Source organism: Colletotrichum orchidophilum (assembly GCF_001831195.1).
Source record: "Colletotrichum orchidophilum strain IMI 309357 chromosome Unknown Scaffold_228.1, whole genome shotgun sequence".
NCBI classification, from domain to species: Eukaryota; Fungi; Ascomycota; class Sordariomycetes; order Glomerellales; family Glomerellaceae; genus Colletotrichum; species Colletotrichum orchidophilum.
Genome location: NW_019173184.1, coordinates 17,214 through 43,512, shown reverse-complemented (window position 1 = coordinate 43,512; position 26,299 = coordinate 17,214). Strand labels below are relative to the sequence as shown.

The 26,299-nt window shown below is 55.4% G+C and overlaps 7 protein-coding genes across 7 annotated transcripts; 3 read left to right on the top strand and 4 right to left on the bottom strand.

Annotated features, from left to right (window-relative positions):
• Window positions 1-533: 533 nt before the first annotated feature.
• On the bottom strand, window positions 534-1,936 carry CORC01_13998 (uncharacterized protein; the record flags this gene model as incomplete). Its single annotated transcript, XM_022625612.1, has 2 exons — window positions 534-1,108; window positions 1,822-1,936. The coding sequence occupies 2 exons, from the start codon at window positions 1,934-1,936 to the stop codon at window positions 534-536; spliced, it is 690 nt and encodes a 229-aa protein (XP_022467892.1).
• Window positions 1,937-3,001: 1,065 nt separating this feature from the next.
• CORC01_13997 (uncharacterized protein) lies at window positions 3,002-6,923 on the top strand (the record flags this gene model as incomplete). The annotated part of the gene is made up of 2 exons (XM_022625611.1): window positions 3,002-3,521; window positions 3,601-6,923. The coding sequence occupies 2 exons, from the start codon at window positions 3,002-3,004 to the stop codon at window positions 6,921-6,923; spliced, it is 3,843 nt and encodes a 1,280-aa protein (XP_022467891.1).
• A 104-nt stretch (window positions 6,924-7,027) lies between these two features.
• CORC01_13996 (formamidase) lies at window positions 7,028-8,038 on the bottom strand (the record flags this gene model as incomplete). The annotated part of the gene is made up of 1 exon (XM_022625610.1): window positions 7,028-8,038. One exon carries the CDS (start codon window positions 8,036-8,038, stop codon window positions 7,028-7,030), a length of 1,011 nt encoding a protein of 336 aa, XP_022467890.1.
• A 622-nt stretch (window positions 8,039-8,660) lies between these two features.
• Window positions 8,661-11,417, bottom strand: CORC01_13995 (C6 zinc finger domain-containing protein; the record flags this gene model as incomplete). The annotated part of the gene is made up of 2 exons (XM_022625609.1): window positions 8,661-11,200; window positions 11,303-11,417. 2 exons carry the CDS (start codon window positions 11,415-11,417, stop codon window positions 8,661-8,663), a joined length of 2,655 nt encoding a protein of 884 aa, XP_022467889.1.
• An 830-nt stretch (window positions 11,418-12,247) lies between these two features.
• Window positions 12,248-13,597, bottom strand: CORC01_13994 (beta-lactamase; the record flags this gene model as incomplete). The annotated part of the gene is made up of 3 exons (XM_022625608.1): window positions 12,248-12,663; window positions 12,723-13,014; window positions 13,073-13,597. The coding sequence occupies 3 exons, from the start codon at window positions 13,595-13,597 to the stop codon at window positions 12,248-12,250; spliced, it is 1,233 nt and encodes a 410-aa protein (XP_022467888.1).
• A 1,170-nt stretch (window positions 13,598-14,767) lies between these two features.
• Window positions 14,768-16,861, top strand: CORC01_13993 (HK97 family phage prohead protease; the record flags this gene model as incomplete). The annotated part of the gene is made up of 5 exons (XM_022625607.1): window positions 14,768-14,900; window positions 14,963-15,195; window positions 15,261-15,401; window positions 15,465-16,202; window positions 16,376-16,861. The coding sequence occupies 5 exons, from the start codon at window positions 14,768-14,770 to the stop codon at window positions 16,859-16,861; spliced, it is 1,731 nt and encodes a 576-aa protein (XP_022467887.1).
• Window positions 16,862-18,020: 1,159 nt separating this feature from the next.
• On the top strand, window positions 18,021-23,469 carry CORC01_13992 (uncharacterized protein; the record flags this gene model as incomplete). Its single annotated transcript, XM_022625606.1, has 3 exons — window positions 18,021-18,102; window positions 18,182-19,224; window positions 19,657-23,469. 3 exons carry the CDS (start codon window positions 18,021-18,023, stop codon window positions 23,467-23,469), a joined length of 4,938 nt encoding a protein of 1,645 aa, XP_022467886.1.
• Between the last annotated feature and the right edge of the window lie 2,830 nt (window positions 23,470-26,299).

Genomic DNA, 26,299 nt, shown 5'->3' with positions numbered 1-26,299 from the left:
ACACTCAGCTGCCTTGGAAAAATGAAATGTGGACAAAAAACAAGAAGAGTAGCTTAGCGTGTTTGCGATCGTCCGTCCGTTGGATCTGTCCCCAAAAATAAATGAGAGATAAATTGCGGGGATTCTTTTGAAACCTTGTCGCATGGAAGAACCAGGTGGCGCTTCTTGGTGGGAAGCCCTGCGAGGCCTTGCAGCTGGCGCTTGCCGGGCTTCCTGCCTGCGCACGGAAGCCGAGGCGGGCAATGGTTGAAGGAGGAGAGAGACAGGGAGAGGGAGACTTTGTCATGCGCATTGAAACGGTGGGTGCAGAGGGTAGACCGGGACCAGAAGCAAGGGAATTGGGCTAGGAAAACTTAGGACGAAGGAGAGAGGGAGGGCCGAGCGAGCTTTGATTGAGTCTGATGCTCATAATACGTGCAGGGTTCAGACGAAGGAAGTTGAGATAAATATCTGGAACCATGCGTCTTGTCGACAAGACAGTAAATGCAGGGAGTAGAGAAAGGAACATGAAGAGACAAAAAAAAGAAACAAACTCACCGGCTCTGTTCCGTCAAGCGCGTCCACTGAATGCGCAAATGGTCCGGTTCACCAGCCTGCGACGCCTGGACCGCGAGAATGATTCCGGAAAGGCAAAAGGAGAAGAGGAACATCATACGCTGGAACAGCGTGACGTGGGAGTTGAACTCGAGCAGGGTCTGGAGAAGGGCGAACATGATGCAGGTTTGATTCTTTGGCGTGGCGGTGAGACCTGACGTGTTGCTGCAGAAATGCAGGGAAAGAAACAGAGTAGGGGAGGTGGGAAGAAAAAAGAGGTGAGGAGGTGCAGTAGTGTGCTGTTGGAGGCGGATACACGCAGCAGCGGTTGTTGCGGTGTGACGGACGAACGGCGCGACGACTGACGAGGGAATGTGCAATTGTTGGCGAAAAGGTGCCAAAAGGTGTTGCTGCGAGTGCCACTTCCAGGGCCACGAGGACGCAAGAATGGCGACGAGATGGGGGGCTGGGACGATGATCAGGTGGCCGGGGGTCTGGGGAGGGGAGGGGGCAAAGCCGCAAGCGACAGTTTGGCCCTGGTTTGATGCAGTGATGGTGTGGCACTGTGACTCGACTGTTGTAATTGTGTTTTGGTCGGGTTAATTGCGATTTATGCGTAGTGCTGCGAATAGATGCCGTGTAATTTACTGTCTGTAAGAGAATGTCTCGGTGCCACGAGGGCGAGGGAGTGCAAGGGACGAGCGGCTGTTTGTTAATGGGATAATCAAACAAGGTTGCGGCCGGGCGTGAGATTGAGCGGGTATATAATAAGGTAAAGAAAGACAAGACGACACAGAACAAGTGGCCACAATAGGTACTTATTGTGGCAAGGCTCATCAACCAAGAGACGAGAGGAGGGGCACGATGGGTGGGTAAAAGCGTCAAAATTAAAAACAAATTTAAACGTGACCCCACACCATGTCTTATCGCGCTCCACGTGTCCTTATCGTCGGCCCCAAATTCGGTGGCGCCGCTGCCCTTGGCCGGCGGGCTGGCGGGCCTGGCGAGCCGTCCACTGTCCGCAACCCCTGTGCTGTGCCGCTGGCCGTATGTTCTCGTCTTTCAACCACTGCACCGGTCCAGGCTCAATCCACCAAGCAGAATGTTCCACTTTGTTCTTCTTCTTCCAGACTAGTATGCTAGACTATGGTTATGCCTGACTTCAAAAAAGGGCTTCACGTCTCGGAGAAACTGGTCCACCGGTACCCCTTTCTCAAAAATAATCCGGTAATAACACTGTGAAGTTGGGAATGGCCTTGCGCTAGACTCTGTGGTGTTTCTTCATACGTGTTATGTGGAGCTGAGAGCTGTGATCGATGTAGACGGCCTTCGGGGCGGAAAGCTTGGCAAAAGCGGCCGGGTCGTTGGGCTTAGTAGACGGAGAGATGGGTCGAGGTTTCATGGCATACTGGGCGAGGCGGCAGTGTATAGTAGCTATTACAATTACTAGGCTCTTGATAGTGGATGCAAAATACTCTCCTGACCTTGGTTGAATTTTAGACGGCCTGCGACTCTATCTTGAGTCTTGTACTTCCTTGCCTGCCGTTTCATCTCCCAACAGACAGGAAAGTTTCAAACGGCCTTCGACATTACACAATTCTTAGGTTTGGTATCGGTAATCGATGCCCTGGAATGCCGCCTGTCGAGTCTCGCTTGCCGCTTTGCGGGGTAGCCTCCGTGCCTTCCGATATGGGGCCGTCGAGCCGCCGTTTCTTTTTTTTTTTCTGGCTTCCGTTGGACCCATTCCCGAGCCGATGGGTGGGTCCCAATCGGCCTTGATATTTTGGGGAAGGCAGTGTTGATCGTTGTCTCTCATCCAACACAGCCCCCAAACTCCAACCAATCCCGTCGTAACATGCCAAGGTACAAACAGACTCCGACACACATCCTGCCGACGAGTGGCAAGCTCAACCGCAGATTGCAGTCAGCAACACCTGGGGTCCAGATGCGAAGACCACAATGATCAACCACATCAGGCTGGGTGCATCCCGACATGCATCAACAAAACGCCTTCTACTCTGGCAAGGTTTCTTGAGTCAGAGTGCTCAATCGAATACAACCAAAGCATTCGATATATCCCCGCGGATACCGACCCGATGGTGGAGGAACTCGTCGCTTCGCAATCCATCCTTCACGGTCCGCCCAGCTCGTTGAGATCCCCATTTTCGCGCTCCTGCTGAGCCTCAGACCTGCAGCGGCGCTCGAATTCCCAGCCATTATGCATTCCCTCAGCTTGGCAGACAAATATTTCGAGACTAATCCATCGCCGGACCAATGGGCCGACAGCTTGGCACTGCAGCCTCGGAGGGTGGGCCATCAGGCTCGTACAAAATGTCAGCAAGGAGCCTACCCATTCTAGCCAAAACCGATGCCCGCGGCAAATGTCAACTTTCTCTGTCCCACGCTCCTCAGCCTTTCTCTGCGGTGCATCCCAGGGCGGGGTCGACAACCACGCATCGCGAGAAACATGGAGTCCTCTAACGAGATGGGGTGGGGAGAACAGAGGACAAGCCGGCCAATGCATGCGATTCCTCGAAAACCTGTCAAGTCGACGAACTTCAGATACGATGTCATCAATAACTCGGATGAACCCAGAGGTGCTGTCTCAATCGACGATATCTGGAGGCCACGTGAAGAAGGGAATGCCGGGTCCGACTTTGACAGCGGCGTAAACGCTACCAAAACCTCGTCAGAATCACAGACAAGCCCCCACGACGAAGGTGAACATGTCCGTGATAGCTTGCTGAAGAGCACGACGACCGTTGCCGCTGGTGATGAGAGCGACAAAAAGGATTCCGTGGATCGGACGGCTACATGGCGTCCAACTTGGCTGCGTCCGCTTGTGCTAGTTTGGTTCGCGAGCCTCTTCCTCTTCCTCTCGATGGCTCTAGCTGTGATGCTGTGGTACTCACAAACAAACCGTGGGCTTTTCGAAACTCGTCAGAGCATTCTGCACACCTATTTGTGGCGATTTGGACCGACCGCACGTAAGTAGGGTGTTGTATTCTTGGCTCCCATTTCAGAGCATCGCGATCTGTTTGAGTTTCTAACGGCTTCACTACGTAGTTCTTACAATCTTGGCAATTTTCTGGGCCAGAGTCGAGGTGCAAGCCATGATGTACATGCCGTGGATCGCTCTACGCTCGAACCCCAATCTCAGAGAAAGTGATGTAGTCCTCGATTACACGTCAATGTTTTCACCCCTCGTTCTTACCCGCTCGTTCCGTCACAAGCATTATTTTGTTCTTCTAGTAGCTTTGGTTTCCGTTATTCTCAAGGCTCAGATCGTCCTTGCTCCTAGTTTATACAGCCTCGCAACTATCAAAGTCGCGCAGACTGTCGACATCCTCTTTCAGGACTCTTTTGAACTGGAGTTGACACCCGAATCCGAGTACGGAGCCGACACGAGCGCCTACTACATGGCCCGCGCACAACACGACTTCGACATGGTTTATCCCTACGGAGTCGCGGAAGATGTTGCCTACCAAACCTTCACTGTCGGGAGTCATCCTGGTCGAGGAACTGTCAACAACCCAGTTACGGCCACTGTAGATGGATTTTTCGCAGAAATCCAATGCGTCAAACTAGTCCACTACTCAATCCTTGAGCAGAGAAATAGCACTTCACAGCCGAGTTTAACCATCGTAGTCACTGTCGAGCTTCGATTCGATGGGTGCGAACAACCATTCATCATCACAAGCCCGAGTATTTCACGGCCCGATAGAGGGAAGAACACTACTTTCTGGCTTCTACAGCCAGACTCGAAAGTCAGCCAGGCCTGTTCGGGGTTGCCGCAACGAGTGCCGTCTTTCTTATACTTCACTGCCATGTTCGAACCGCAGGAGAAGAACTTGACTCTGGTTGAGTTTCGCACAGCGGCCGCTGTGATTTGCGAGCCGCATGCTTGGGTGTCAAAGGTTCAGGTTACGGACGATGGAGCAAAACCAACCGTGACAATACTTTCCGACGAACGGCGGACTTTGGTTACAGCAAACTTTTGGACAATGCTTAATAGTTCGATCCCGTCAAGCCTTGGTCGCTGGAATTCTGGTGGAGCACAATGGCTCGATGGCCCAGTAAGGGCTGACCTTCTGTTCAGGAGCCAGAGCCTCGATGTCGGCCTTCCAAACGTTTTCACCAACGAAATATTGCAAGAGTCGGTCCAAAATCTAACACGACGTCTTGCACCCTTCATCGGAAACTACCGCCTTCGACGAAATGACGCTGTCCAAGGAAGTGGCACATCGCTGCAAAGTGTCGGCCGGCTTACCATTAACCCCAAAATCTGCCTATCAATGATTGCGCTTTTCATTGTCAACACCGGTATCGCTGTGTTCGTGCTCTGGCATTATCACCAGCACACCTCGGTTTGGCATCGGGATCCAGCAACGCACCTCGGGAATTTAATATTTCTCCGCGATCACCCAGATGTTGCAAGCCGAACTACGGAAATCAAGGACGCGTCTGAAACTTGGAAGCACCATACTTTCACACCTTTAGTATTGAAGATGACATCACGCGGGTCGTTCTGCCTCTTCACCATACTGCTGGCAAGCAGTCTTATACTCACCCTCCGAGTCTCCGAGACATCAGATGGACTCGCAACCATTGACAATGAAGGTTATTTACACCTAATGTGGACTTCCTTCCCAGCCATCATAGCGCTTGGAGTGTCCCTCTACATCAGCTCTTGCGATTGGGCATACCGAGATCTCGCGACTCTCTACCGCCTCTCCAGGGCCACATGTAATTCTCATGAGCTCGATCGCTCTCTGTTGGACATGCTGGGTCTACGCGCGCTGTACTACTCTTTTCGATATCGCCTCTGGTCTGTCACGTTCTCTCAAAGTCTCGCCTTCGTGTGCGGACTACTCACCTCCCTTGTCTCCATCATCTTCACGGTCGAGGTTATACCGGGGTCGACGTCAACCCACTTCCAACAAAAGACCTGGTTTCAACCGCGAGTGAACGGCAGTTATGACGAAGCCTACGGTATTAAGCAGACAATGATCAGTAGTCTCTGGATCCGACGGGAAGAAGCCAACTTGACGTACCCGGACAACACATTTGACGATCTTGCGTTTCATGCTGTCGAGAGCATTGATGACCTTGACCCGTCAAAAAACCTTTCAGTTACAATCACAACACCAGCGGCAAAGGTTGAGCCTCAGTGCATCGAAATGACCGAGGACAAGTATACAATCACCTATAGAAACTACACTGAAGATGGCAAAACATGGTACTACGCCAACATCAACGAGAAGTTCATGTGCCCTGGCGGTGTCAAATATGTGAATTTTACAAAGGAATTCCCCATTGGCCAGGCCAATCTGTGGAACCGATCGTACATCGCCGGAAAAATGGACACGACAACGGATCCGAAAACCATCGACTTTCCCTGTAAGCTCAATAACACGTCACCGACGAATTTTACGACGACGACACAGAAGACCTACGCTTGGGGAGCATTCGAGGTGGAAAAGGGAACGCTTTCCTTTTTTACTGTTTGGAGGTGCAACTATTCTTGGTATGAGATAGATACGGAAGTCAACCTCGTCTTCGCCGACGGCCGTCTTGTCATCGACATGGAGAAGCCCCCACAACCGGACATGTCGTCCATGAGGCTATTGGACCCCCCACTTGATTTGCCCCCATATGAGGCCACGTCCACCCGCTTCGGTAACGGGGAGCTCTACCCAGAAATATCACTCCCCTCAGGGCCGGGACTCGGGGTGCAGGAGTACTTCACACCACTGGTCAAACCGTATGGAACACTCGATCTCGCAGCATTCGGGGATCGGGGGCAGCGGACAGACGTACTCCGACACATTCATCACAACTACGCCTTTAGCGCAGCACAGCTCGCCAACACCGAGAACCGCAGGACCATCAGTGCTGATAGCGGTCCCATGCCGCCGCCGGTTTTGGAAGCAACGCTGTACGACAACGGTCGTCGTCGATTAGTCCAGAATCCGAACGTCACTTACGCCGTGGTAGGTATCTTGGGGGCCGTGATTCTCTTCAACATCTGGGCGCTGGCCTCAGCCTTCATTCAGCGCCGCGGCGGGGATGGCCGGCTACTGGACATGGATGTGAGGGGTCTGGCGCCTGATGGGATCCACAGCATCGCCTCGGTGGTAGGCTTGCTGCGGGAATCGAACGCGGCGGCACATCTGCCACCCAGCCCCGAAATGCTGTCCTCAGATGAGTTACACGGGCAGATGGCCGGCTTGAGCTTTCGGCTGGGATGGTTCCGGAGGGAGCGGGATCAGACGAGGCACTTCACGATAGGTGTGATGGGCGATGGTGACTTTAATTTTATGGGAGTGAGAAGAAGTGTAAAGAAAACGTTGGAGGCGACTTCCAGTCAGGAAAGCGTCATGACTTGATGATGAGGATACGTCCGTAATGACAAGAGAGAGGAATAAATGAAGGAAAGCTCGTCGGAAGTGTATTCCGTTTTTCATACAAAGTATCCCCGAGTAGAACAAGGCTAGTCTTCAAAAATGGAATAGGGGATACTCGCAGACACGGCAAAATTAGGCATATCAACAATCTCTGCAATCTTCAAATCGGCAGCAATACTGCACAGCATGTACGCCTCCTCCCTCTCAAGCCCCCTCGTCGCGACAAGGCGCGCAATCAGCCCCCTGAGCGCCTTCCTACTCGCCTCCAACAAGTCGGAATCGATCCCGAGCACGGCATACACGGCCACGGGCGGATCACCACCCTGCGTCTGATGCTGATGCTGAGCATGCTGCGCCGCCGACCCGCGCGTATCGTAGTGCGGGCTCGTGACATAGGGCATATCTTTGCGGACGGTAAACCGGAGGGTGGCCTTCATGGGGGTTTCTATCGCGGTGCCGCATACCTCGCCGTCGCCCTGGGCCGCGTGCCCGTCTCCGCAGGAGAAGTTTGCGCCGGGGACGCGGACGGGGAGGTAGAGTCTTGTTCCGGCGGTGATGTGTTTGCAGTCAATGTTGCCTCCCGTGTCGAGGGGCGGGATGGTGGACAGGGGGCCTGGGAGGGATGGTGCGACGCCCGCTACGCCTAGGAAGGGACGGAGGGGGATTTTGATGCCGGGTTGGAAGAGGATGTGGTTGCTGCTGGTGATGGTGGTGGTGGTTGTGGTGGGCGAAGACTGGTCCCAAGTGAAGTGCTTTATGACGTGGTTAGGGAACTCGTCTGCCAAGAGGCCGAAGCCGGGGAATATGGCGGTGAAGCCCCAGCCGGAGGAAGGTTGGAGGTGGAGGAATTCTATCTCGAGGACGTCGCCTGGTTCTGCGCCTTCAATGGCGACGGGGCCAAAGATGGGGTCGAAGGTGGCGAGGTCTAGTTTTGCGAGGTCGGAGGGTGTGGTGGAGGGGTTCACTTGGCCGCCGGAGGAGTCTTTGAGGTCAAAGGTTACGGTGGCGCCGGGGGGCACTGTGATGAGGGGTGGAGTGTCGCGGGACCAGTGGAGGCGGGGGTGGGCGGACGTGATGTGGAAGTTTGAAGGGGCCATTGGGGTGGTTATTGATGTTGCTGAGAGGGAGATGAGATGAGAGCACAAGTGCTGAGAGGCTTATTGCTGTAGACTATTTGGGGTGGGTGATAGAAATGATTTGATCCTTTTGGCTATGATACGCGACGCTTTGAAGTTTGTGATCGGGGAGTTGAGGAGACTTGGGTTCCCCCGGAGGAACGAACGGAGGTTGAAGTTGGAGTGGAGTCGTTTATCGGCCTTCGGATGCGGGGTTTGAGGGATTCGTGACGTACCTTATCCCGGCATGGCGGTGCGGGCCAGATACCACGTTCTTGCCGGCCTTTCGGTAAACGACTAACGCAGATTGACGTTTTTGACAAGGAGGGGCCAAGTTTGCAAGGCGCTTGTGGCTTGACTTTATTTCCCTGTCACCCTTAAAGAAAATGCAGGTACGCTGTTTGAGGTATTCTTTAGCACCGATGGGTACAGCTGCGTGCTTCCAATTGCGGGACTTTCTCCGCGACCTTGCTCTTGTATTTGAGGTAGCCTTTTTTTAAACTGGTGCGTTGTTGATTCAACTCATCAAGAGAACAAAGTTCCATCTCCCTCGGCTGTGTTTCGGAACCAAAGACTTGACGGTAGATCCCAAGAGCATCATGAACTACAGAATCTCAACTGGTCCAAATACGTTCCAGGAATCCCGACTCCCAACCATCCCCTCGACACTCAAGGCCTTGGCCCGTTCCGCAAGCAAGCCGCCGCCCAAGATCCCAGCAACTTGACGTGACAACGTCGACTTGCGACCCAAATACCACAACGCCTTGACACAATCCTCGCACCGATCCAACGTCTCCAACATCATCTCGTCCCCTGACCCCAAACCCCCCGCCTCCTCAAGCAGCAACGTCCCCGCCATCGCAAAAGACCGTATCAAAACCATGGTCCACGGCTCCGTAAGCAAAGCCCCTTCCTTGACCGCCGGATGAAATTCCAACAGCACGCCCAGCCCACCATCATCGTGTTGCGGCGTAGCCGCCCGCGCGAGATCAGACGCCTCCCGCACGCTCGCCCGCCTCAGACCCCCAACCAACCCCGTCTGGCCGCGCTCCGCGGCACGGGACGCGCTGCTGAGCCCCTGCTCGTCCACGAGCGCGATGCAGTCCGCCATCATCATCGCAGCGAGGAGCCAATGCCCGAGAAGGCAAATGTACCAGCTCTGCACCTTGGAGGGCAGCGCGTCGTGGTGCTCGATGCAGTCCCGGAACAGCGGGCCGTACGTCATGTTCCAGTGGCGGTAGACGGCCAGACCGTCCTGGATGGCCTCCTCGATGGCCTTTGGAGTGGCGGACCCGCGCGACGAGAGGCTTTGGATGCGTGTGATTTTGCGAAAGAGGAGGACTTTGACGGGGGCCGCGTCCCGAAGCTCGCGTTCGAATATCTCGTCGGGGCAGGGCCAGCGCAGGGGGGCTAGTTTCTGGTGTCGCTTGATGATGAAATAATCGTTCCAGCCTTCTTCTGGTGCTGCCGCCACCGCGGGAACGTCGTCTTCGTCTTTGGCTGTTGTTGCGTCTTGCTTCTTTGACTCGCGGCTGTCTTCGTCCGAGACGACGGGCGGCCTGTCGGAGATGGCGGACGAGAGCGTGTCAAACATGATGGCGAGCCAAAAGATCATTTTCATCGTCGCCTTGTCCTCCGCGTGCGCGTCCTCCCCGTAACCCGCCCAGCTCGGTTCGTCCCTCGCGCCCGCGCCCGCGCCCACGCCCGCGCCGCGTGCCCTTGCTCTTTTCCGCCTCTCGAAATTTTCCGACCGGCGTTTGAGGACGTGGAGGCGCCGGGCGCCGCGCTCGACGTAGATTGAGTAGCCTTCCTCGTCCAACGCCGTCTGCACCTTTTCTTTCGTACACGTCTCCCAGTCGTGACCGTTGCCGCCGTATCCCATTTGATTCTGACCGACTTTGTTGTAGTCCCATCCCATATCTTCCGGGTCCTTGTTCTTTTGCGTCAAGCCAAAGAGGAGCTCCGCCATAGCCACCTTGAACGAGTCCACCCCGGCGCAGTCGTCCAGACACCGCTGCGCCTGGTTCCAAAAGGATATCTGGAGCGCCGTGTCGAATTCCTCCTGTTCGAGCAGCCCGCCGGGTCCCGTCATGGACGACGCCCCAAAGGGGTCCGGCTTCTGGTACCGTGCTTTGCTCCGATGGCTGCCCTGGGCCCACTGCGCTGTGAAGGCCATGATGGCGAGGTGCAGCGCTTTCGTGGCCCTCCGGTCTTCGGATACGTTGAGCGGCTTCAACCCCAGCGAGACGAGAGACTGATCCAGCTTGAAGACCCGTCGGTATATCCTGTTGGGCAGGTTGAGCTGAATCTGCGTTGCGTCATGGCATTGCGTGTCGCTGAGACTCGAGCGCTCCAGCTGTGAGGGGGACATCAGATACGGGCAATTCTGCTCCACCAGCCAGCACGAAAGCGCGCCCTCCATGACGTCGTGATACAGCTTCATGAGATTATCCGTCATGAGCCCCTGGTTCGTCCGCGCAATCATGGTCTGCGTGGCCGAGTACTCTGAGACGCCGCCGCCGCCGCCGGACGGTGCGGAGTTCATGGAGCCTTGCTGCCACGTCCTCTTGCGAGCGTTTGGGTGGTGTCCCGTGGTGGCCTCGGTGGTGGGGTCCGGGCTCAGGCTGATGGTCGAGGCGCCGTGCATGGAAACGAGGTCGGCGGCGTCGTCAAAGCCGGGTAACTCATCCGATAAGCAGCTGGGCGCCGACAGAGACGAGGGGCCCGGGAAGAGGAGCAACGAGTCGTCGGTGGGGTCGAATGTGAGTTGCTCGTCGGCGGGGGATAGCGTGAATAAGTCGGGGGGCAGTCCAAAGTCGTTTGCGGCAAAGGTGTGCGCGCTTGGCATCTCGTTGCTGAGGGATCCGACATGATCCGGAATCAGCGACTGGAGCTCCGCGAGCTGGGCGTCACTCAGACCTTGAGACGCGGGCGAAACCGATGAGTTGTTGTTGCTGTTGTTGTTGTTGCTCTTGTGAGTTGACTTGGCCCTCTTCCGGCTCGGTAGGGCGCCGGTGCCGGCGCTCTTCTCAGTAGACTGCCGTTGGACCCGGAGCTGGGCCTGCTGTGACCGGGCCCAATTGAATGTGCACATTTTCCGCGTCTTTGAACAGTTTGAGCACGGCCCGTTCAAGCTCTGCCAATCTGCCCTGACGAGTTAGTCCTGGTGGAAGAGGGTGTGGTTGCTTTGCTCTCCATCTCTCTCTCTCTCTCTCTGGCGCGCGCGGGAAACAGCTCAGAACCTACCAACCTCCCATTGAAGGTCCGCATCCAGACACAACTGAATGTCCTTGAGGGCGCCGGCGTCGCAGGCCCTCTTGCCCTTGCGACATTGGTCGCAGCTGCTGTTCTGCCGCCTCATCGCGTTCGTTTGGTAGGGGTATTGCTCAACTGTCAAGGTACATGTGAGACTGAGATTCCCAAATGTGGAGGAGACAAATGGAAGCGGAGATTAGTAGAGACAGTGGGAAAGAAGGGGCTGTAGTTTCTACCCCCAACAAAGAAATCCCCGCTAGTGTCCCAACTCGTGACCAGCCCAAATTCCCACCCCCCCGGCCTTCCGAAACGACGTTGTCACGGGGGAGGTCCTTGTCAAACCCCGCGTTTCCTAGCGCGTTTGCGTCAGTAAAAGAAAGCGGGGTGCATACGGGTTCGTTGCCAGTTGGTTTCCCCCGCAGATCCTCTTCTTTCTGCTGCGGCGAGATTTATTCAGTCTTGATGGTGGTAGTGGTAATCGTGGTGGTGTTGGTGGTGGCCCATCCGGAGAACTGGGGGGTGGGGGAGTAGGGGTTCCCCAACGTCCGGAAGCGAGCTGTCAACCCCAGATTGATTGTGTTGAACCTTACGAGGTACAGCTCAAAGGATCCAATGGCTTGGTTAGACGTCTTGAGCCGGGTAGCTCACATGTCGGTAGCTGCATCCTTCAACTGTTTCTAATGGAAAATCAGCCCACTTTGAGGTCACCTTGCAGCACAAACCAATGGCAACATGAATCCCCATGCACTGAGCTTTTGGCAAGGGAATTGGTTGAAGTATTCTTCAGATATCACTAGCTTCGGTCTGAAAGAGAACCAATAGGATGCATCCGTACATGGAAACATATTTCCGAAATTCCGACTAGGAGCAATTTCATCACTATTAGGAGCTGACAACTGTCGACAGCGGCATCAGAGGTAACTCTCGTCGTTTGCGCTAAGCACCCAACCCCTTATACACAGCAGCCTCAACCTGTGCCCACAACCCCAAGACCGAAGCATCGCCGAAAGGCAAGATCTGAGAGCAGATGATCCCGGCGACGCCCTTCTCCCTGTCGCACCACCAAAACAGGTTCGGCAGCCCCGCCCACCACGCCGTCCCGCTCGATCGACCCGTAGGTCCGCCCGTGAGCATGAACGTCAAGCCCCAGCCTTGTGGCGTGTTGCCGGGGACCGGGTAGAGCTCGGGGAGTGCGTTTGTCAGTTCGGGTTTTGCGTCTTGAACGCCCTGCCTGGCAAAGTCTGGGGACTTGGGGACTTGGTTGGTGAACATTTCGTCTACTGTTTCCTTTTTCAGAATCTGCGCTTTTGTGATGGGACATACTCCGTCGTTCAGAAACACTGCCAAAATGCCTAAGATGCTCCAGGTTAGTTTTCTGCTAGGCATGGCCTTCACAAAAACGACGACGTACGCGTGTACTCTTGGGGTTTTGCGAAGATGCCGGCGCCACCACTGTTGAAGCAACCGCGGATCTCTTCTTCTGACTGCACGATCAACGGACGATGGAGAAGATGATCTCTGGGGACCACTTTGCCGTCAGGCCTCTTGTAGTGCAAGTATGCCAATTGCGCCTTCATCGAGGGCGTCGGGATCATGTTGACGTTGTGCAAGCCCAGCGGCTGGCAGATGTTGGCCTGGATGTAGTCGTTCAAGCTCATATTTGTGACGCGCTCTACAGCGATGCCGGCCCAGTCAATGCCGACCTGTGACTTGAGTCAGGGACGAGATATTCGGCGGTCTCACTTTAAGGGGCTCACCTACGCCGTACTCCCAGCCCTCTCCCGGCTGGAATAAAAGAGGCTGCACGATATCCCTCACGCTCCCAGAGAACTCGTCAATGCCCGCGGGCAGACTCCAGTCACGCAACCGTTCGCTGAAGAAGGTATACCCGAATCCCGACGTGTGCGTCAGCAACATCCGGAGCGTAATTCCGCGTTTCTTGTCGACGAGCGTCCCCTCGGGCGTCAGGACCTTGATGTCGGCCAGCTCCGGGCAGAGCTTCTCCAGGTGATCAGCGTCGTCCAGGTTCAGCTGGCCCTTCTCCACGAGCTGCATGCACGCGATGCCGACGACCATTTTCGTGCACGAGGCCATCCAGTAGATGTTTTCCAGGGTCATGGGCTCCGAGGAGGAGACGCCTCGTTTGCCGGCGGCGTGGGCGAACTGTTCGGTGCCGGTGCGGTCGATTACGACCACGGTTGTCCCGGGGATCCGGTTCGGGTCGGTGGTTACGGCATAGTCTACAATGCTTTTGATTTCGTTGACGGTCTGTGAGGAGAGGGGCATTGTGGGAACTGCTGAATGTGAATTGTATGGCTTGGGTGTGATTTAAATGAGAGACGGCGTGTGAAGAGCAATGAGACGAACGTTCATATGAAGAGTGGGCGTGTGAGTGAAGAATCAGAATTCACAACGGGCACATGAGAGATAATAGAGAATATAGCTTGGCCGAGCTTCTTGGCACCTGCGCCTGGACTTTTCTAGTAGCTATATCGGTTCGGTAGCACTCAATACGGGGAAGGGAGGGTCTCTTTGCTGCAGCAAAAAGTGACGCAAGTTGACGACATACACGCTATCTATACAAACCTAGTAAACGAACCGCGTCGAACCTCGGCCCACGACACAAACAATTCATTACCCGAGAAGAGCTGAGCGACATTGTGTGGACCTCTACCGGGACCCCTAATCCGGGACTCGGTCAGTGAAGAAACCCCAAAGAGGAGTCGTCTCGGAACATGGGCCATCCCTCCCAGGCAGGCCGACGATGCGCACATGAAAGTTTGTGCTTCCCCGCAAAAGAGGGAGCAGTGTCACGGCAGTTGCGGATCCGCTCCACGACGCACGCCGACGAGCTGCCCGCTCTCTCTCTCTCCGCACTTCCTGTGACATCCCGTCTGTGACATTCGCAGGTGGCCCGCAAAGCGCGCCAGCGGATCCGCAGCAGCTCCTCCTCCTTTGATGACGGCTTGCGGCAGACGCGAGTTTGGTGTTTTGGAGAGAGAAGGAGATGTGCGATTTTGACTGGAGTGTTGCTGCATGTCTGAGGTGAGTACAACGTCGCCGGCCGATGCGGGCGACAACTGATGAAGATTCGATGCAATGCCACAAATGCGGCAGCTTCCGTGCGGAGAATGTGACTTGCGTTTGCCTCTTCCAAGTTCCTCGTACGTCAAATGTATGCAGTTCTATGTTGGGGGGGTTCGATAGGGGCGGGGATGCAGCTCTGGTGAACCATTGCGTCGTCTGATGTCACGTAAAGCATCAGTCTCATACGAAACGGCTGGATGAGGTAGACTTCACCATGTCGTCACAAGAGGGTATATAAAGCATTGAGCCCCCTCGAATCTGTGTAACAATCTGATATTGGGACGAAAAAGGTCATCCATCAGTGCTCTCACTCCTGCTCATAATTATTGTCCTCATTTAAAATTCATTCGAGAGCTTACTGTTGCAGACATGGCTGCGATCACAACTACCCAGCAAAAGAAGTTTGCGACTGACCTAACGGACTATGCCAAGCGTCGTCAGACTGATGGGCCCTACGCCGACAACCTCGATGTAGACGTGCTCATCGTAGGCGGCGGATTCGGTGAGATATCCAACCGCCCAAAGCTCAAATTCTGTCCTAAAACTGACACGATGTTCAAAAAGGCGGAGTCTTCATGCTGAAGACTCTGCGGGAGATGGGCCTGCGAGCCGTCATCTACGAAGCCGGAACCTCGTTCGGAGGCACCTGGCGCTGGAATCGCTATCCCGGCGCACGCGTCGACTCCGAGGTTCCAGAGTATGAGTTTTCGTGGCCCGAGGTGTTCAAGGACTGGACCTGGTCCACCAACTATCCCAACTATCAGGAGCTGCGGCAATACTTTGATCACGTTGATAGAGTCAGTTCACATTAATATCTCAATGCTGCAACGGACTCGACCAGGCTAATAACAAGTCATAACAGGTACTGGATCTCTCCAAAGACTGCTCATTTGATACGGTTGTCGTTGGCGCTCAGTTCCAACCGACCGAAGGAAAATGGCACGTAAAGACCGCCGACGGCCGCCTGGCAAAGAGCAAGTACTTTGTCGTTGCCGCCGGTTTCGTAAGTCAAAGTCCCCTCGGTCCAATTTCTCCTTTTCTTTTGGGCCATTAACCATCAAGGCAGGCCTCAAAACGCTACATCCCCAACTGGCCCGGCATCGAAAAGTTTCAAGGCATAGTCCACCACTCCTCCTTCTGGCCCGAGGAAGCCGTCAACGTCCGCGGCAAACGCTGCGCCGTCATCGGCACAGGCGCCTCGGGCGTCCAGATATCCCAGGAATGGGGCCAAGCCGTCGGCGAAGACGGCGAGCTCAAGGTCTTCCAGCGCACGCCGAACCTGGCGGTGCCGATGGGGAAACGGCCCCTCACGGCGCAGGAGCAGAACGTCGGCAAGGTGTGGTACCCGCGCCTCTACCAGCTGCGCGAGAAGTGCTTTGGCGGCTTCGTGTACGGCATGGTGGAGCGCAACACCTTTGACGACTCGCCCGAGGAGCGCGAGGCCTTTTATCGATCGCTGTGGGCGCACGGCGGGTTCCGGTTCTGGCTTGGGAATTACAAGGATATGTTGTTTGATGCCGATGCCAACAAGGAGGCGTACGACTTTTGGGCGCGGAACGTCCGCGCCCGGATCGGTGATGCGAGGAAGCGGGATATTTTGGCGCCAAAGGTTGAAAAGATGCCGCACTTCTTTGGCGTCAAGAGGCCTTGCTTGGAGCAGAACTACTATGAGCAGTTCAATAAGGCCAATGTCGATGTTGTCGATATCAGCAAGAACGAGATTGACAGCTTCACCGAGACGGGCATCAGGTTGAAGGATGGGACGCAGTATGACTTTGACGTGGTCGCCATCGCCACTGGATTTGTAAGTCACTATTTTCTTGTTTATTGTCAGGAGGCAATGGAGGTTTCTTGCCCTGGTCTTAAAGCGTCGCCATATGTGACAAAGCCGAAGACCAAGAGATCGAAAGTCCTGCCCTCGCCCTGCGTACGCAAACGTTGCAGAGTTTGCAAAAGCTAACCCCAGAAACTTTTCAGGACATCACCACGGGAGGCATGACAAACATGGGCCTAAAGAGCGTCAACGACACCTACCTCCAAGACGAGTGGAAGGCCGCAGCCAACACCTACCTCGGCACGACCATCAGCGGCTACCCCAACATGTTCCACATGTATGGCCCCCACGGGCCGACGCTCCTGAGCAACGGGCCCTCGACGGTTGAGGTCCAGGGCCGCTGGATCGCCGACTGCATCCGCAAGATTGAGCGGGAGAATATTCGGTACATCAATCCTACCGCGGACGCGACCAGGGCGTGGAAGCAGCGAATCAACGAGCTCAGCGACGCGTCCTTGTTCCCCACGACGCGGTCGACGTACATGGGCGGATCGATGCCGGGCAAGGCGTTTGAGCAGGTGAATTTCGCGGGGGGGATACCGCAGTATGCAAAGGAGATTAGGGAGAAGCTGGATGGGTGGTCTGGGTTTGATATTGTCAAGGATACGAGGGATAAGAGTAGGATTTAGGTTGAAAGGAACACCGTGTTGCGATGATTGTAGTCACCTCGGTGCTATCGCAGGAAATTTCAAACTTTTGCTGGAGTTGCCTAGGTAGTATTAATAAGTATTGCATTGTACCAAAAGACCATGGGCGACACTCCATGGGATAAACAACAAGATTTCGCTTATTAAAAACTGAGGGAGCCCCCAGCCGTGTAGTACAAATCGGCCTGACAAATAATGTTTCCAGGAACGTGACGACGTTCTGATCAAAGAGGTCAAAAGGGGATCTTTTGACGCAACTTTTGCATGTTAGCCTCAATGGTACACATCATTGGTCAGTTTCTAGCACTCAGTAGTTGATTCCACTCAAAGTAGTGGAAAATGGGTGTTTGGGTGTTTCAAGGAAGTAGTGAGGGTTCAGAAGGCTATGGATCGAAACATATGAAATTGGATTCTTCTTTTATAGCTTATATCGGGCTATTTCACATGGTAGTTTATTAGGTAAAACTTCATTATTATAACCACCACATGAGATTTGCTCCAGATTTTGATGATTTCTAGGAGCTAGGCCTGAAAGTAGCAGCATCAAAAAGATAAGGCCCATGGTATGAGATGTAGACAATTCATCGGGGCCGTTAGGATGTGATATATGCACGTAGGCAGACTGTTTTCCACCTGTAACACAACCTGAAAGGTGTTATAGAAAGGTCAGAGCCTTATTTAATCGCTGAAATTTAGTTCCTTCTGTTATTGGTGGTTATATGTGACTGCCCATCATATCAAATCTTGTTGGGATGAAGATGGTGGAAGAAAAGTGAAGTGCTGTGCGCAAACTTCATCCTCTGTGTCTCTTGAAAGCTCCTTCCTTGTCTGATGGACCATCATATTCATTCACCTCATCCTTCATATTCATCTTAACCGAGGCCTCAATTTTCACTCGCAGCAAAATTCGGTCACAGCTTGAGTTCTTTCTTCCATTCTCTCCCCCTCACTTCCCTCTCTCCTCCTTACCTCAACACCAAAACAAACCATTGCCACAAGGCAAATACCTGCAATTTACGAAAAGCTCCCTCATTCCCCAAACCACATCCTCTGACAATTCGCTTACTGTCCCTTCGACTGTCAGTAAGTCTTGCTCAGCTCATCTATTTGTTAATACTTCTCTAACTCATCTCCAGTGAGGATGGCCGCCGCCCGACACCTTTGGGCGCCTGGAGTCCTGTGGGCTTTGCTACTGTCCCAGCTCTTCGCCCTCACTCTCGCCCGTAAGTTTCACCAATCCTTCTCATTTGATATTTTCCATAGATACTTTCAATGGATGGCGGCGATCTAACAATCTTCCAGAGTCCGTTCCTACCCTCACCACTGCGCTCGAGTGTGGCTGTGAGAACTTCACGCCCGCCACCGACATCCTCAACAATGGATCCTCTTCCATCTGCTCTTGTGCTTGCCAAAAGACCACTTGGGTCCCTACTACCTACACGACTGTCTTCACGATCTTTGATCCCACCATTTCTGATGACCCGCTTGTTACCTCTGCCTCTGCCACGCTGTCTTACCATTCCGATGGCGACTCCTCCAAGACTGCAACTCTAAGCAGCCTGTTCAGCAGCGTCGCCTCCTCTGTCGGAAAGTTGACGACTTTGATCGATGGCACTGGCACTGTCTCCTCTACTTGGTCTCACTTGTTCCCCATTCACAATTCGACAAGTGCCCCGCACACGAGTACGGCATCTGGCATCTTCTGGACTGGACCAGGCACCGGCACAGGTGGAACGTTCGCATTGCCCACGCCAATCTGGACTAACTCTACCAAGTCTTCTCTTACCCAGACGATTAAAACCAGCGGCACTCCCCTCTGGAACAACTCGACCAAGAGCTCTCTCACGCCGACTGCCAGAACCAGCAGCAGTTACGTGGCTAATTCCTCGGCCTCTTTGAGTGTTCCAGAGTCATCTCTTCGCTCCAAGCCTTCAGTCTCAACATCTTTTGTAATCGCCTCTGGAACAACGAACCTTACCCCAATCAGCACATCCGTTTCCCCAGCCTCGCCTATTGCATCGAGCACTCTTCCAGCCCAGACAGACTCGTCAGTGGCTACGATCAGCGCACAAAACACATCCAGCCAGGCTGCCTCCACAAGCTCACTGCCCACATCCTCTGCCGTTCCTGTTCTCGTCCCTCTTGGTGGAACCATCACCGTCGAACCCCTCACAGCGACCTCATCTCAGGCGGATGGGACCTACAGAACCACCAGTGTCACTTGGCTGTCCATCGATGTCCCAACCCTGTCCACCATCAGCGGAGAAGTCACAACCACCAGCTTCCCGGCCTGGCGCTGCATCTCACTCGATCTTTGTAACCCCTCTTGCCTCGTCCCTGCTGAGGTCTGCCTGTCAGTTCCCTCGGATGACTCCAATGAGTACCCTTGGCCTGCGAAGCCTGCGGAACCCCCTTCCCCTGAGAATGGATCAACTGCCTGGAAAATTCCCAGCAAATCTGTGGCAGAGGTTACCATGCCTCACTCTACGGCTGAAGCTGGAGGAGGCGGCGGAGGCGGCGGCGGGGATCATGATGATGATGATGATAATGGCGGTGACGATGATGATGATGATGGCGGCGACGACGACGATGATGATGACGGAAACGACGACGACGACGACGACGACGATCATGGAGGCGATGATGATGACCACCACCATGGACATACCAGCGACGACGACGACGACGACGAGATTTTCCTCATCAGCTTCAGAATTGACCGCGGCCTCGACACACTCACCAAGGCCCTCCGTGATGTCCTCGGCTGGGGTATGGAGATCGGCTTCGGTACCAACAATCCAGCCGGCAAGACAGAGCCCGACGAACCCGAGCCCTCCCAGTCCAAGAAGTCGACGTCCACATCCACATCCAGTTCGACCTCATCATGCACCCAAACCTACACCATCGCCCCTCACTGCACCCAGCCATGCGTCGTCTCGCAGATCAGAAGCCAGGGAACGAGCAGCTTCACCACCAGCTGCGCCCCGGCCACCTGCCGAACTACCCAGCTCTGCACCAGTATCGAGACGACCACGACAACCACGTACACCACCAAGAGGCCCAAGGCCACTGGCGGCTGCATGGCCGGAAAGTGCCCTTCGTGCCAGGAAGACAAGAAGCTGGAGGCTCGTCAGGTCTGGTGGGACGAGGACATTCTCACCGAGACCATCTCTGAACCTGAAGAATGGCATGAAGGCGAGTACGAGTGGTGGGAGAAGCTGCGCCGCATCGCAAAGTACTACGGCCCCGGTCTGGCCATGGGAAGCAAGACGGGACACGACTCCTCGGCATCCTGGGAAGCATTTGGTCCCACCCCCCACGGTGGCGGCGCCGGTCCCGTCTGGGGATGTGTCATTGTCGCTTCCTTTTCTCCCGAGGGCGTGTACGCCAACCATCTGTGGGAGATTCCCAACTTCAAAATCCCTCCGGAGGAGGAGAAGAACTTCCAGGTCGACAAGGGCTACAAGGAGGAGTACTACTTTGAGCAAAACGTCAACCGCTTCCTCCAGTACGGCTCGCTTGACACACCCAAACAAAAGGAGTTCCCCGCCCTGTGCCCGATGAGTCTCCCTGGTGGCCCCCTCTACGGCGACAACTACCAGTTCTTTCGCACCATTGTCTTCGTACCCATCGATAACACGGGCAAGATGTACTACGTTCACGAGAACGCCAGGATCATGAAGATTCTCACCGAGAAGTGTCATATCGATAAGAAGTATATTACCGTCTATGGGTACGAACCTCACACCGAGCTCGACACAGACTTCCAGTACGACCTCGGCCGTGCCACGCCTCCACCCGACCGCCGCGCATCGAACCCATGGGACGGCCTCTTCAGCTGGATCTACACCCCCAAAGGCCCCAGCGGGAAGAGAGAGCTCGTCGTCCGCTTCGAGAAGGACGTCATTCACCGAGATGCCTGGTGCGGAGACGGACTCGTGACGCAGCCGGAGGCCCCCGTCCGGTTCGACCTCAGACCGAGCCCTCCTCGCGATTCCGAACAAGAGCCACCTCCTCCTTCTGATGAAGATACCACTCCCCCTTCTGACGGTGACACGCCTCGCCCTTCCGACACAGGCACCCCTGGCAACCCCGCGCAGATGCTCAAGATCAGACAAGATGAAGGAACCTGCCCGAGAATGATCGCCTGCGGCCTTGGCTCTCCGACGTTGACAAAGTGCGACTACAGAAAGTTCCCTCCCCCACCCCTCGACGGCCCTGCCGCTCTCAAGCCACGTGCAGACCCTCCTGGTGACCCCAAACACGGCCCAACAAAGGCGGAGATGGACCTCTCGACGGACATCATGATTGACCCCGAAGATTCCATCGGTGGCGAACGATGGTGGTACACCCGCATGCGCCATGCCGTCGATGAACGAGGCCCCGGCTTCGGCGGCACGGCCCAGTTGCCCGACGTCTGGTCCACGAGCGTCATGGTCAAATTCAACGAGGAGGTCGACGGCACCGTCGCGAACCGTCCGCGCTTCGGCGGCGCGGGGCCCATCTGGGGCTGCGTCGTCGTCGTCGTAGCGTCCCCGGAGGGCATCTGGACTAGCCACCTGTGGGAGATCCCAACGTTCACCAAAGGCGCAAGGTTCGGCAACGAAGCCAACGTGGAATGGTCGAGCCTGTACCCAAACTCTCAGGCCAAGTATTTTGAAAAGCACGCGCTGAGCTTCATGAGGAGGGGCAACGGACTCGGCACCTACAAGCAGATGCAGGAGGGAAAGTTCCCTACCACCAACCCGGGCCTCAACAAGATGTTCAAAAAGGGGGCCCGCGGGCCCTTTGACGCGCACACCAAGGCATGGCTTTGGGCCGGCATCATCATCCGCGCGCATCAGGACTTGGAGATGCCCCGGGCCGCGTACGGCTGGCAGTTGCGTTTAATGCTCGACCTCTTGAAGAGAAAGGGCGTGCCCGAGGACATGATCACCGTCCACACGTATGCTCCCCATGAGGAATTTTCCCTGTCACCGGAGCAAATACCGCCGCACTGGGGTCTCGTCAGCTGGCAGTACCACCCGGAGCACATTGAGGGCGACATGAAGTACTCGGAAAAGAAGATTCGTGTCCGGTTCGAGAAGCAGATCATCTTTGAGAAGACGTGGTGCGGCTCCGGCAACAAGATTATCGTTGCAGACGGCTCAAAGCCGCCCCCGCCCCCGGCCCCGCCGCAACGCCGACAGGAAGATGATAATGGAGATGTCGAGGCTTGTCTGTTGGCCCACAGCTCGTTGTCCGCTGCGGCTTCCGCTTCCTCCGTCGCCGCCAGCGCCGCTGCCGTGCTGCCGCGCCCCACCCAGGCTTGCGCTGCCGATGCCGAGTGCGGCTCACTCGCGTGTCCTCAACCCCGATTCGGTGCTTGCTTGTACGGTTTCTGCCGATGTGCCCTCTCCGAGAGTCTGAGATACACCAAGACTCCTCCCACTCCAGTGCCTGGAATGTACACCAACACCGCCTTGCCTGTGAACTACACGTCCCCGACAAACATCATCACGTTGTCCACAGACTCTCCGACGAGCATCCTTTCAAGCGGAGCATCTTCAGCTACACCCTCATCGACGGACACGTTCTTGACGGAGAAGACGACGAGCTTACTCATGCCCCCGTCTACCAAGAACGTATCGTCCTCCACCGTCTCCCCCCTGTTCACCGTCACCCTCTCGGCCTGGGACCCTTCAAAGACCCCCATCACCAGCTGCAACACGACCCAGGACTGCTCAACCCTCACCTGCGCCGGCAACCAGACATACGCCTGCATCACCAAGGACGACAACTCCAAGTCCACCTGCCACTGCGTCGACCGCCCCACGCTCTTCGGCCCTTGCACCGCGGCCTCTGACTGCGCGCACCTGGAATGCGACGCGAACCACTCCTCAGCCTGCCGCACCCTCGTCGACTTTGACGGTGCCGACCCCGTCTGCCAATGCGACCCCATCGCCCTCAAGCCGGGCGCCTTCTGCACAGTCGACTCCCACTGCGACGGTCTCCCCTGCGACGGCACCAAGAACCAACGCGGCTTCTGCAAGAAACCCCCTTCCTCGGCGGATGTCGGCTCCTCCGGCGGCTGCCAGTGCGATTACTTCCTCGCCGAGGGCGTCGGCTGCGCCTCGCACGAAGACTGCTCGCCCATCCGCTGCACCGAAGCCGCCCCCTACAAAACCTGCACCCTCCCAGACGGCCCCGGCGACAAGGACGCCAACGTCTGCGCCTGTTCCGCCACGGAGCCCCCCCGCCGTCACCACGAGGGCGACAAGTGCACCGCCCACAGCGAGTGCGCCACCATCGGGTGCACCGACTACGAGGTCTCGGTCTGCGAGGTGGACGTCTGCCGCTGCCGCGCCTTCATGTGCGCCTCGCACCGGGACTGTCTCTCCAGCGGCCTCGACTGCGGCGACAAGTCGAACCTGCGGTGCGGCGACCAGGGCCGGTGCGAGTGCAAGCGCTGCACGGAGAACTTCAAGATCCTGGCGTGCAGCGACGATGCGGATTGTAACCACTGCTGCGCGCGCGGGACCTTGCCCAAGTGCGTGTATGGATGCGTTACGTTTTGGTGTGGCAAGGAGTGCCAGTGTGAGCTTTGGTAGATTGGAAGGGATGATTTGGGCAAGGAAGGAAAATTCGGGTTTCCTTTTTCTTTTCTTTTTTTCGCCTATTATCTGGCTACCTAGGATTGCATCGAGAGATTGAGCACTTGGAGGATGCGGAATGATGCCGAGATACACCGCCGTTAAGGCAAAGACAGACCCATTGAAATGAATGAGATGGTTTCTCGTCAATATGGTGCCGCGCCTTGATTACCGTGAGCTGTGAGTCCCTGAATTCGTGAGATTGGCCCAGAGAGTTTTATATACCGATAGTATTTTCTGCCTCAGAAGACAGAGTGCTTCTCAAAATAACCTTAACCGAATCATCATCGCCTAAGACTTTATTATAAAATAAGCCGTCACTGTGCAGAGGTCGGGTTTTCTGAGCCATTCCCCTTCTGCAGGAGTAGAAACTCATCCAGCCGCTTGGCAAGATTGTATCACCAAGACTACTATCCTCAAGTTCCCATTCTGAACCATCCATCCGAGCCCAAGTGCCCCCAGACAAGAGTAAAAGAGAATGATTACAAGCTCCATTAGCAGTAAGCCATATTTCGAAACTTCACGAGCATCATGTTTCGAGGAGGACTGAGGTGGGCTGAAATGGTTTGCCCAATAGCCATCAGCCATGAAGACCATTGATGAAACTGCCGTTGAGATGAGAATTGAACCTGGGTGCGGAAAAGACGGTCCTCAAGCAAGAATAGAATCCTGAATACAATCCGTGATCCTCCTTAAGGCGGGCGACGAGGTGCGGGACGACGTGCTCACGGTGATCGCCAACGGCGGCTACTTGATCACACCCACATACAGCTGGTCTTTTTTTGTGCGGCACCACCCAGACGACGCTGTCAAGCTGCGGAACACCCATCTCACTTGGCGGTTGCCTCAGAACGGGTCATACCTGGTCGAAAACGGGGAGAGGGCGCCTGATGGCGCGGAGCTGTTGAGTGTGGATTCCGACTGGAATTTTGTGCAGAACGTCACGGGGGATGCTTCGTGGAAGTGAGTTCTGTCTGTCATGATCGCGTGCCGAACGAGCGTCTGATTTTTGGACTGGATGCTGACGGTGAGTGAACGGCCATGAGAATATCAGCCAAATCTTTGAGAAGATCGAGAAGAACACCAACTTCCCCAACAGCGCGCCGGGTCATGGATTCGAGGTTACTTCAATACGAATCTCGGCAACGGATCGAAAGATCTCAACAACCATGGTCTCATGGACATTCTCAAGTGGCACTTGCGGTACATTTGGGAAGACCCGGAGAAGCAGAATGAACTGGTAGGCATCGATGGAAACTTCCTCAACCAAGACAGAGACACGACGGAGGGCATGTGGGGTTTGTCTTTACATACGACGGACAAGTGGGAGCGGTACATCCCTCGTATGTACTTCTATGAGACCCTGGCGGACAAGAATGCGAATGGCTCTTCCAAGTGGCCGCTGAACTTGTCGACGACTTTTCTGGCCACGAGAGTCCTATTCAAGGGGCATTTGGCAGAAGGTCTAGGGCCGTTGGCGTTGAGTATTTGGCGGGGAACTCCACGTACGGCGCCGAAGTGCGACAAAAATCATCGACGAGGGGCGAGACACGACAAGCAATTACATCCCGCGAAGTTAATATCGCAGGTGGTGCTTTCAGTTCGCCCCAAGTCTTACAGTTAAGCAATATCGGGAACCAACCGGACTTCAAAGCACTCGACACCAAGTTCGTGGCAGACTTGCCGCGCATAGACCGGAACCTCCGAGACAATCAAGAGTTCTCTGTAGTCGGACACGCGCAGGTCGACCTCACAGCTACCCTGAAGCCCGACGAGCCGACCTGCGCAATTGGAAACCGCAGAGACCCGTGCGAGGCATTGTAGAGGCAGGGCAAGGGCGCGTACATGTGACCTGGATACTTGAATTCGTTGCTGCTCAGATCCAACTTTTCGCTGAGTGGCGAGCGAGAAGTTTTCTTCTTTAGCTGGCTGAGGGCGTTCTGCGGCTTCTGGCCCGAGGTGCAGCAGCCAGAGCTCCTCGATCTGCCAATTATCGTCGGCTTCTCGACGGTCAAGATGCACTCGCAGAACACTCATCAAGAACCGGTCCGCAGACCTGAGGGAACCGCCACAGATCAACTTTGAGCTGTACAAGGAAGGCGCCGAGTCGGCTCGAAAGCATCAGGAGAGGTGGTGGCGTGGGGCCGACGGAGCATGGGCGGGATCCAAGGTCCGTGGGCTCCACTGGAGCCGGCCGAACCTCTGTGCTCGGGGGTCAAGAGCGACGGCCGTTGCGGTACGCGGACGCGGAGACGGATGAGGATTGGATCCGTAGATAGACGTTTGGGCATTATCCTATGGGTGCGGTGGATGATGGCATGGCGGTGGTGGATTCCGAGTCTCGTTCCTGGAGTGGCGACCTTTATCATTAGCCAGAAGGCGTCGGATGTGATGCAAAAATGTGCAGCAACATCAGAGGCGTATAGGATAATCGTGGTAGGCAAAGGTAGCGACCGCACGCTAATTAGATGAGACGACGTTGCTGGGGCAGTCAAGATTGAGAAACTTCTGAGTTCTTCCATGCATGCAAGCAAGGTGAAGGGTGAAATGCCAGCCACGAGCCACGTCGCCCCAGCGTCGCGTCGCAACACAACCACGGCGGTGTCGCGGCATGTCCTGACAGCAATCGCGTCGTATCCGTACTGAGTAGCGTCATCTGGTCTTTCCGTTGGGAAATATGTCTGGTGCGGTATGGGATGAAGGGAGGATTCAGGGTCGCCTGATGTTCTGGAGCCTTCCAGTAGGTGGGATAAATGAGGGAAAGCATGTGAAGGTATCTAAGCTTCCA